General features: G+C 52.5%; 1 protein-coding gene across 17 annotated transcripts; it reads left to right on the top strand.

The window, feature by feature from the left end:
• Positions 1-646: 646 nt before the first annotated feature.
• LOC113989788 (von Willebrand factor A domain-containing protein 5A-like) lies at positions 647-10,423 on the top strand. 17 transcript variants are annotated; one of them, XM_039384983.1, is made up of 19 exons: positions 754-810; positions 1,680-1,748; positions 2,400-2,458; positions 2,830-3,077; positions 3,183-3,405; positions 3,763-3,905; positions 4,062-4,176; positions 4,605-4,732; positions 4,992-5,080; positions 5,507-5,651; positions 5,941-6,020; positions 6,526-6,637; positions 6,957-7,121; positions 7,266-7,369; positions 7,714-7,895; positions 8,074-8,280; positions 8,777-9,000; positions 9,190-9,316; positions 9,503-10,423. In XM_039384983.1, exons 3-19 carry the CDS (start codon positions 2,410-2,412, stop codon positions 9,580-9,582), a joined length of 2,421 nt encoding a protein of 806 aa, XP_039240917.1. In that variant the 5' UTR covers positions 754-810; positions 1,680-1,748; positions 2,400-2,409; the 3' UTR covers positions 9,583-10,423. The 17 variants fall into 17 exon arrangements, with proteins under 17 accessions (XP_039240913.1, XP_039240906.1, XP_039240905.1 ...); XM_039384969.1 differs by having other exon boundaries at positions 651-810; positions 2,830-3,405; positions 3,763-4,176; XM_039384968.1 differs by having other exon boundaries at positions 651-810; positions 1,530-1,748; positions 2,830-3,405; positions 3,763-4,176.
• The last annotated feature ends 461 nt before the right edge of the window (positions 10,424-10,884 follow it).

Below are 10,884 nucleotides of genomic sequence, written 5' to 3'. Positions count from 1 at the left end.
TCAGTAGGTGAGAAGAAGCACCCAGGTCAAATGTAGTGTATTTGGTATATATTGAGCTTGTCTGCCAACTCTTCCCACTCCTCAGCTGGCCAGCAGGCCAGTTTTGCTTCTTTGCAATCCACTGCCTGATTAACAGCCTGGCACTAATCAGTGAATGGACCTCCAAATCCGTAGCCAGCGCTGCAGTCCTGGCAGGAGACAGGTTCCTGGGGGTCGAGTGCCACCTCCCTGGATGACACAGAAGAGACTAGTCTGATTGCAGGGGCCCTTGGCAGCCGCTGCCCATTGTGTCAGATGTGAGGACAGAGTGGAAAGGCCTGGCAGGGGAGATTTGGAAGACTCGGTCCTGCCGAGGGCTCTGCGGTCCAGTCCGTGGCCGTGCCCGGATCAATCTGAGGCGGGAGGACACTCAGCCCGTGCGATGCCGCGACCCGCAGCACAGCGGGGAGGAGGATCCAGGGACCCGGTCAGATCCCCTCCACCGGGCATGGCCCCTCACCCTTCCCCATCCCACAACCTCCCAGGCTCCCGGATATCCAGGATCCCCACAGCCCGCACGGAACTCAGCGCCAGCTGCTCGGAGAAGGTTTGCAGCGCTCTGTCTCCGCCCCCGGCCCTGCCTCCCCGCCGGCCCGTCCGTCCGTCTGGCTGCCCCCGCCTCTCTCCATCACAGTCGCCCCTCAGCTGACGTAGCACTGCATCTCCCTGTCTGCCCGGACACCTCTCGCTCTGTCTTTCCATCTCTCTCTCCCTTCCTCTTCCATCTCTCCCTCCGTCAGTCGCTCCCTGCTGGCTCTGGCCTTGGTTCTGGTGAGTGTCTGCTTGATTGTGCTTCACTTCATTATTCTGATCCTGTTCTCTGTGCATTGTCCCTGTTTACTGGGGAGCTGGTGCCTCATCAGTCCATCCCCCTGACCATCCCTCACCCCTGTTCCCCCCAGGACTTATACCATATTTGCTCTGGCTGTCCACCCTGTCAGCATGATGGCAGGGTAGGGATATTTCTGGTGCTTCCACCTGACATCCGAGAGCAGAAACTGGGGAAATTGAGGCAAATGTGTCTGAACCAGAGACATTTGGAAGGGTTTGGGATGGAGGGCATTCCCTTTCACCTTCTGGCATTGGCCTGAAGACAGCCAGACATCACACCTTCCCTCCACTGCCTTTCAGGGAATTGCTCTGCAATCATGGAATACCTGAACCTGGCCTCATTTCTCTCTCCATCATATTCCCATTATTATCTGGACTTTCAACCTGCTCTCACAAACTACTCCATGAACATATCCTCAAAATAGCTATTCCTAGTGCAGCTGCATTCACACAAAACTGTTTGTGATGGGTACCTGCCCATCCATCCATTTCAACAAAAATTCTTATGTCTCTCTGATTGTCCGCCCATACATCCATCTGTCCTAAAATTAGCCTTAACTGCCAGTCCCTTCCATCCATCCCCCCGTCCATCCACCTATCCAGTCTTTCTTTCACACCTTCTCCCCTTGCTATCTCTCATTTCTCTGGTGAATGAAAAGCTGGACATGAGCTAGCAATGTGTGCTGGCAGTTCAGAAAGCCAACTGCATCCTGGGCTACATCAAAAGAGATGTGGCCATCAGGTCAAGGGAGGGGACTGTCCCCTTCTGCTCTCCCCTCATGAGACCCCACCTGGAGCACTGTGTACAGGTCTGGGGTCCTCAGCACAAGAAGTCTTGAAGAGGGTCCAGCACACCTCTTGAAGAGGGTCCAGAGGAGGTAATGAAGATACTCAGAGTGCTGGAGTACCTCTGCTCTGGAGACAGACAGAGAGCTGGGGACTTTTAGCCTGGAGAAGGCACTTGGAAGACCTTGTTGTGGCCTTTCAGTATTTAAAGGGAGCTTAGAAAAACAATGATGTGCAACTTTTACATGGGCAGATACTGGTAGGACAAGGGAGAATGATTTTCATGTAGAAGAGGGGAGATTATGTTAGATACTAGGAGGAAATTCTTTACCCAGAGGGTGGTGAGGCCCCGGCACAGGTTGCCCAGAGAAGCTGTGGATGCCCCATCCCTGGAAATGTTCAAGGCTAGGTTGGAGGGGGCTTGGAGCAACCTGGTCTGGTGGAAGGTTTCTCTGCCCATGGCAGGGGGCTTGAACAATCTTAAACCATTGATAATTCTGTGATTCTTCAAGATTCTCCCATGGTGGGGATGTGCTGCTGAACTCTGCATTGCAGAGACACTCCTGGTGACATCCCAGTGCTAATGAACAGGCATATCTGAATCTCTGGGTTTTCTCTGGCTGTGCACAGTGGGTTGAGGCTTCTCCCTATGTGTGTAGGAATGGGCAAATGACAAGGGATCACCAAATAGGGGCTGCCTGGTGTGGATCTCTCCTCTTACATAAGACCTTCCTTCTCTGCAGGTCCCCGGAAATGTGGCATCAAAGCTTTGGACTTCTAGGAAAATCCTACACCCATGACAGTGAGCTGGGGATCAGACAGGGATGTCTGGGGGATGTGGGGTGCTCCCAAAGTGGAACAAAGAAAGGAGGAGGTTGGGCAGCCTTAGAGGGAAATAGCTGGACTGGATCTTCCCAGAGTGAAACTAGGATGGGAACAATCAAGAGCATTTCCACAGGAAATGGATGGGAAACAGAGACCTGGAGGAAAAGGGAACCTGAGAGGATGGGAGGCAAACACTGTTCTGTGCCAGGCTCACACTATACCCTTGCTAACATTGGTCACCTGGTCTTGGTCTCCAGGGTGGGAGCAGTCAAATATTTGAAACAGTCCCAAGCACCTCTTTGTGTCCTTCATGTGTGCCTGATGGAAAGTTTGCATGTCTCTCTACAGCAACAGGATCCTTTTTGCTGGGGAAGTGGCTCTACATGCCCCTCTGCTCAGTACCTCTGTGTAGTGCTGTGGTAGATGTTGCTATCCAGGATTATGTGGCTGATGTGGCCTCAGAACTCACGTACCAGAACAAGAGTCCCATCTCCACAGAAGTCCTCTTTGTCTTCCCCCTGGGCCCACAAATGTCCATGTACTCCTTCCAGGCCTGCAGTGAGGATGCCAAGGTCCAGGCCATGCTGCAGGATGAGGTACCAGCATCCAGGGATGAATGGGCAAACCACCACAGGGGTGTGGGAGGAGCAACCCATGGTCTGCCTGGTGATCAGCTTTCTGTCCTTCCCCTTCCCACCCAGGCCCAGCAGCTTCATGAGGCTACAGGGAGCTGGGAGAATCTGGAATACCTTCAGGATCAGTCTAGGTATCCAGGCAAGGTGTTTGCCTGCTTCCTGGGCACACTGTCCCCTGGCAGGGAGCTGGTCGTGACACTACGCTATGTCCAGGAGCTGTCACGGGAGCCAGACGGAGCAGCCCGGTTTGTGCTGCCACACACACTGCACCCCTACACACAACTCTACGGTGAGCGATCCTACAAGGAACCTGCCACCTCAGCCACACACCACATGAAAGGGCCACAGGGTCCCCATGTATTTATGAACAGACTTGATGCAACTTCACTTTACATCTGTAGAGGACCCACATTTTCCCCCCGTGCAGCCTCCAGACAGATCCACATAACTTTCCTTGTACCCCAGGAGGGGATCCATACCTCCCACACACATTTCCCATAAACAGACTCATGGACCCCTCTAAGTACCTCATTGATAACCCCCAATTCTCTCCATATGACATATATATGGATGCCAAATGCTGTCCACCTGCTCACTCCTGCAGGGACAGCCTGGGCCCTACCTAGTACCATGTTTCTCCTTGCAGCCTGGAACTGTCACAGTAACCACCTCCCCTACAGCCTGCTGCTCACCGCTAGCCTGCAGTCACCCCGTGGAGTAGCCAATGTCCAGGCCAACTGCTCCCTCACCCCTTTGATCTACACTGCCCAGGACCACAGCACTGCACAGGTTTGCTCTCCTGAGTATAAGGATCCCAGGAGTAGCTGGGGATGTACGTCAACACTGAGAAACAAGGGATGTGATGAGAAACTGGGATCAGTGCCTGTGCTCCTGGTCCAAAGTTGGGTCTGGTCCCTCCTGTGTTTGACCACACATGTTCTTCAGGTCTCACTGGCTGGCAGCCCCCCAGGACAACATGATTTGGAGCTGCTGGTGTATTTTGGAAATCCCAGTGCAGTCAGTGCTGTGGTGGAGAAGGGAAACCCTGAGGCCCCTCCAGGTGAGTGCAGGTGGAGAGGGAATATAAGGGCAGCTCTGGCAGAAGGCATAGTGACACAGTGAGACACTGGGGATTCTGGGGATAAGAAATCATTGGACACTGGTTTGGGAATGGAAGGCAATTCACATGGAATCATTCAGGTCCTGGGTTGTCAGTGTGGAATGCTGGAGAAACTGTGGTGAGGTATCAGATACAGCAGGATGTGTGCAGGAAGTTTTATGTTAGAGCTCACTGGTCAGCTCTGTTGGAGTCACTGGGTTGAAACATATGGGCTGTGCAATTTGTGGACAGTGCAGCAGTGTATTGAGGTACCAGTATGGGGCATCACAGCCTCTGGGATGGGGGAAGCTGAAAACACAATGAGCGTCAGAACCAGGATGAAGAGGAGGGTTCCCATATGGCTTTTATCTCATTCCCATCTCCTCCAGGCTCCCTGCTTGGTGATCCCATGGTGTTGGTGACACTGGCACCCAGCATTCCTGAGCCAGTGCCTGGGCAACGCCAGTCTGGAGAGTTCATCTTCCTCCTGGACACCACTTTTCTTGAGCATGCCCAGGTACCCTTGCAGAGCAGGGACCAGGGTGGAGGAGCAGGTTGACAGCCAGAGCAGGCATTTAGAGAGGGACAGAGATGTGAGTAGGGGCTGGTGGGACCTGAAATGGTCCTGAAGTTTCTTGGGTGCCCAGGGGAGTTCAGGACACTGTCTTGGGTCCTCCAGGGGAATCCAGAGACTTTAGGAGGATGAGTCTACGGTCAAAGGTATCCATACCCCCCACAAGTGCGTCCCAAGACCTGCCTACTGTGTCTTTCCACAGGACTCCCTGCTCTTCCTCCTCAAAAGCCTGCCTCTGGGCTGCTACTTCAACATCTACTGCTATGAAGCAGCGTCTGTGGGCATCTACCCGTGAGCAAACATGGGGCAGACCGGGTGCTGTGGGGCTGGAAAGGGTCCTTGTGGGTATGGCTGGATACTGTGGGGCATGGTTGGGTGCTGTGGCACTGAAATGGGCACTATCGGGCAGAGTTAGATGCTGGAGAGCAGGTGTACATGCTCTGAAATTGGCTAGTGGGTATGGGCTGGATGGCATGACTGACTACTTGTAGGGCAAGGCTGGATTCTGGGATGGGATCTTGGCTTTATGGAATAGAACCTCTTGCGGTTCTGCTGAGCAGTCCTGTAGGAATTATGAAACAAGGTTTCTTTAAGAACTAGTGTGGGGTAGGGACTTGCAGAGGAACCTGGGGCATAGCTGTGGGAAGTGCTACAGGACAGAGTCTCAGGGAGAACTAGGGAGGGCATGGAGCTCCAAACACGCTGTGCTTCCTGCAGGCAAAGTGTTGAATATACTCAGGACAACCTGACCAATGCCCTGTGGCGCATTCCTTCCACCGGCTCCAGTCTGGGTGACACCAACCTGCTTGAAACCCTCCGCTCAGTCTACAGTACCCCCCGCCCCCGTGGGCATGCACGCCAGGTCTGGGTCAGGAACATGGAGGGGAGGCGGGGCAGGTGTCCTGGGGAGAGAGAGGACACCGTAGTGTGGGTGAAAGGACCCACCAGAAATATACTGGTGTATGTCAGGGAATGGAGAAGTGGGTCTATAATTTTGAGTATTTCTGTCCCTCAGTGAATAGCTCTCCCTGGGGTAGTTTTTGTACAGGGCATCTCTCTCCTTGGCCCCTCTCTCTCCAGTTTAAGGGCTTGCTTTCTCCATTTTGGGGTCCCTGTGGAGGACCCCACTACTCATGTTCCCTGTCTCTCAGCTCTTCATCTTCATGACTGGGCTACCCTCTGACAAAGAAGCCATCGCAGCTGAGGTCTGTCATCATCGCAACAGCCACCGGTAATGGGGATTCTCTGTCCTGAGTCCTCCAGTTCCCCTTTGGTTGTCCAGTCATTTCCATCCCCAGTGAGGGTCCCTGTGCATCAGTGTCTGTTCCAATCCTTGGGCTCCTTCAGTGTCCCAAAGACCCTTCTCAGTCAACTCAGCTCTCCAGTGCCAAGACCCCATGAGGGAGTCTTTTCTTACTACTCTCACAACCAAGGCATTCTTCCCAGAGTGAGCAGGGAGACTGAGGCACAGGGCTTGTCTACCCCAATGTGCCCCCAAGCTCTGCTCCAGCCCCATGAGATTGATCCCAGTTCTACGCCAAACCTCAGCTCTCCTCTGCCAGCTCCCTGTCTAACCTCAGCTCCAACCCACTCCCTCACTCCCTGCTCTTCTTCCTGCTCCTTTGTTCTGCACCCCAGCTTTCTTCCCCCAGCTTTAACTCCAGCCTGTGTATCCCAGCATACTTGCACCCACCTCTGGCTCTCACTTCTGACATCTTTCCCTACTTTCCCCATAGGTGTTTCTCCTTCTGCTTCTCTGAGGACAGCGCTGCCCTGGCTGTAGCCCTGGCCAGGGAGACAGGGGGTGAAGTTACCTATGTCTCCTCCAACAACAGTATGACAGCTGTGGTAGGAACCCAAGAGCCCTAGCAGGTTCCCCTCTATTCCACAGACATGCTGACTTCCAATCACCCCAGCACGTGAACTACCCACACACAACAATTGAGACCCAGCTGCCCTGGGAACCTGGGCACACAGACTGCCCCTGACTGTAGCCCATGGACAACCTGGGGGTCTGGGCTTCTGCACCACTATAACCAACAGATCTGGCTGTGTCCAGCAAATCCAAGTGGTGCAGGCTACTCCACACATTCTACTGTCCCCCACGGAACCCTTACACTGGGATCCAAGTTGCTGCAAACTATGGTGTTCTGCCCTCTGTCCCCAGGTGTTGCAGTGCCTGAAGAGAGCCCTCAAGCCAGCAGCTGAAGTAGTCTCTCTGAGCTGGACCCTGCCACGTGGCCTGGAGGTTGAAGTGCTGGGGGGTACTCCTCAATCTATCTTTCAGGGTCAACACAGTCTTCTCTATGCCCAGATCCATGGACAGGCACAGGTGAGAGTTGGGACAACAGTCACCCTCAGCTATCTCCCAGTAACCTCCCAGTAACCACCAGTAATCTTTAAGTAATTTCCCAATATCCCCTAGTAACCATCTTGTGTCCCCAGTAACCTCCAGTAGCTTCCCATGTGTTTCCAGGATACAACGGTGGCCAAGGGAGTCATGACTTTGCAGTGCAGCCTGGAGGGCGAGGATGTCACTCACACGATTGAATTCCCACTGTGCTCACAGGGAGATGGACGGTGAGAACCTATCCTCAGGGAAGATGCATTCCCCTCATTTCTAATATGGACTCCAACTGAGAGGGGGCACAGATAACTTGTGCATTTCCACCTTCCACACACCATCCCAAACCTTCAGAGAACCCAGGTGTCCAAGCATGCCCTCCTTCCCTTTGACCCCACAGGGATAGGACCCAGGCACCTGGGCACCACTTCCCTCCAGACAGACAAGGACCCAGGCATCCAGGTTTTCCCTCTGTCCATCCTCAGCCCTGAGGAGAGGGAACCCAAGTGTCCAAGCTCTCTCTCTTTCCTCAGTACAGAGATGATTCAGGTGCTCAGGCTTCACCCCACTCTGTTCCCAGGCTGGCTGGGCATCGTCTGGCTGTGAGGTCCTTACTGCAGAGATTGTTTCTTGAGGCTGCGAGTGGGTCAGGGGATGAACCCAGGCATCGTGCGGTGGAGATCAGCCTCGCTTCAGGGATCATCTGCCCCTTTACCAGCTATGTGGGCATTCGTACATCACAGAGGGTAACCTGGTACCGAGGTAAGGAAAGTCACCAGCAGAAAAGAGCTGGTGGGGCAGCTCCATGGGATGTCCTCATTCCACTGGAGCTGGAACCTCAGCCACAGGGCATTCCCAGGTTCCTGGGGCAGGGCCCATCACCACCAGGTGCTTCTTTCCCATGTGATTAATTCAGTCCCTTTTCCTCTTTACCCCCAAGGGCCTCTGGCACTGTTGGCACCCTGCCAGTCACACATCCCCTGCCAGCTTGTTGAGCTTCCTGGCTCGTGTAAGGACTCTTCCTGCTATCCGGTGACCATCTGGGTCCCACCTGGCTGGCTGACAGCAGTGCGTGAGTCATGGCGTGTCCTCCGTCGGCTCACCTGTGGCATTGCTGCCCTGCCCAACCGGGGGGCTTGCTCAAAAGGTATGGGGCCTTGACCCAGATGGGAGATGTAGGGATAATCCACTGTCTTACAGGAGGGTTATGGTGCCATGCCTTGTTCATGGTGTGGAAACCGATGAGTTTTGCCTTTAATCTTCCCTTAGTTACCCTCGTATCTGAATGTCCTTCAGTAAATACAAGGCCCAGCTCAGGAACACCCAGGGAGGGGGAAGGGATGGTGCTGAACCACACACACGTTTGAACAAAATGTGTTGGGGTGTATCAAGAGAGGTAGGTATTGGGACATAGCTGGGCAGGAATGCAAGAAGAGGCAGTGGTCAAGGTTGGGGATGACTTAAGGGTGTCCAGAAGGGGCTATGGATTGGACTGCTTTGGAGACATGTAGGGGGGACTTTGGGCAGCAGGAAGCCGCCCAAAGGGGAGCAGAGATAATGCCCCGGGGCACTGCACAGGGGAGTAGAGTGGGGCCAGCTTCCTGTGATTTTCCCAATACTCCTGTTCACATCTTCTCCCACAGAACATAAACCACTACCACCATCTATTTCTTCTCTCAAATATGTGGATCCTACAGCATATGTGTTGCGCTCTCCAATTTTTGGGCCATGGTCCACTGAAGCCTTTGCTGAGTGCCAGAAGCTGGCAGCACTGCAGAGTGAAGATGGCTCCTGGGCCCTCAGCTCAGGATTGGCCTCTGTGCTGGAGGTCGATGAAGCTGAAATCAAGAGAAAGATGCCTGGTGAGGTAATGGGGGAACTTCTTATGGTGACAGTGGGACAGTGGGGCAGTGGAAAAACCTTGGCTGGTGGCAACACTGGCATCCCAAGGGATGAATGAAGGGATCAGAAACCATAAGCTACAATGGATGAGGGGAAGCAGTGAGGGGACAGGCGAGATATTGGCAGTGCATGGCAGTCCATTGTTTTCCTACAGGTCATGGAACCAAGCATTTGGGCCACAGTGCTGGCTGTGACCTGGCTGCACAGACCCGACAAATGTTACCAAGACTACTGTGAACTTCTGGAGGCCAAGGCCGTGACCTGGCTGTGCAGCCAAGCTGGTGAGTCTTGATCATCCTTTTCCTGCTGATTCCCCTCTCTGTCCGGTGGGATCTGCCTCATTCCTTCGCAGGGCCGTGATTTCCTGCAGGCACGTGAAGAAGTCCTGTGTCCCCTTGCTCCTTCTATCTGTGGACTCTTCCCCCCTGCCTGAGACATCTAAAGCCTCTGTCTCTCCCTGATTGCAGTGTCTCAGCTGGACAAGTGTCTGGAGGCAGCCAACAACCTCCTTGGGAGCAGTGTAAAGCCAAATATCTTCAGGCTCTGAGTTCACATATGCCTTGATACTGACCAACAGCACCTGCAGAAAGTATAACCCAAATTCACACACTGTGCTGGGATACCACTTTTGCTACCAGCTGGGGTCTTACATTGTAGATTAATTCTCGCTGCTTATATATTATACTATTTGGGCTGAACGTGTACCATGCTGAGCTCCTCAAGAGAAAAACTCCAATTCAGCCCCTCCAAGTGTTTAGTCTCAGTGGAGGTGGCAGTGGGAAGGAAGCCCTGTCCTTCCTGAATTAGACTTTGGCAAAATAGCTACTGGGTCCCACAAAGGTGGTGCTTAGGGACATGGTTGGACCTAGTTGTGGACTTAGAAGTGCTGGTTTAACAGTTGGACTCAATGATCTTTTCCAAACTAAATTATTTTATGATTATAGTTTCTGTTTGACAAGAGAGTGCTTTGCACACTAGCAAAGAATCAGTGTTTAGTGGTATCAACAGCATGTACCATTGCAGAGGCTCACAATGAAGGACTCCTGCTGCATGTCAGTTGCTGACCTCTTTGCTTTCCCCCAAAAGTCCAGGTTGTGTCAGAAACTCCCATATCTTTCCTTTGCCATGTAAACCAATCATTTTGGAAGTAAAACTCTCATCTTCATCAGACTCAGCCCATCATAAGGCTTAAAAGAGCTCAAGTGACATGAGACTGATTTGAAAACTATCAGTATCTTGGAGGTGGAACTTCAGGAGCTTTTGATTAACAAACCAGTCATGCAATTTACTCCCTCTGCCTCTGGGTCCTGAATTCGTGGGTGTCACTCCATGTTAGCAAAGTCTCTGCTTCACTTCCCAATAAACAGTGAATCTTCTGTAAGCCAAAAGGTGTGACATAGCCTTTATTTCTCTTGGGCCTATGATCCTTCCTTCCAGGGACCATCTATGATCCACCAGGAGGGACAGGAAAGGACGTCCCCATAGCTGTATATTTTAATACACAAAATAAGGTGCTGCCATTGGTCTTGGAAGAGCACAGAGTTCTAGGTTAGCAGGACAGCAGCTGAGGGCTTGTCAGACTTTTTCTAGACATCTTTTATCTTGAATTTATTTCAGCTAGTGGCAATAGCAACACTTTGCCCACCAGATACATGACTGATGCCTAATTTATTCTAGCTGTAGCAGAAATGTTTTCAGGTGATTAATGTCAAACTTGGTTTTAGCTTTAACTTTTTAATTCCATTAGAGTTTACATCTCTGAAACTAAATGCTCTTCTCCCTTGAATATTCACCTCTGCTGTCTGGAGCAGGCACAGCAAAAATGTCTCTGCACTCAAACCCACCTCTT

The sequence above is a fragment of the Pipra filicauda genome, unplaced genomic scaffold (genome assembly GCF_003945595.2).
Source record: "Pipra filicauda isolate LSUMZ 115617 unplaced genomic scaffold, ASM394559v2 scaffold388_size762695_pilon, whole genome shotgun sequence".
Taxonomy (NCBI): Eukaryota; Metazoa; Chordata; class Aves; order Passeriformes; family Pipridae; genus Pipra; species Pipra filicauda.
This window is presented reverse-complemented; position numbering and strand designations above follow the sequence as displayed.

What these genes read in the sequence shown, in the direction of transcription:
- LOC113989788 (XM_039384970.1), top strand. Translation starts at nt 2,410, where the DNA reads ATGTGGCATCAAAGCTTTGGACTTCTAGGAAAATCCTACACCCATGAC. An exon ending in CATCATCGCAACAGCCACCG is followed by an intron (nt 6,021 to 6,525) that starts GTAATGGGGATT and finishes CTTTCCCCATAG; the next exon opens with GTGTTTCTCCTTCTGCTTCT. An exon ending in AGATCCATGGACAGGCACAG is followed by an intron (nt 7,122 to 7,265) that starts GTGAGAGTTGGG and finishes ATGTGTTTCCAG; the next exon opens with GATACAACGGTGGCCAAGGG.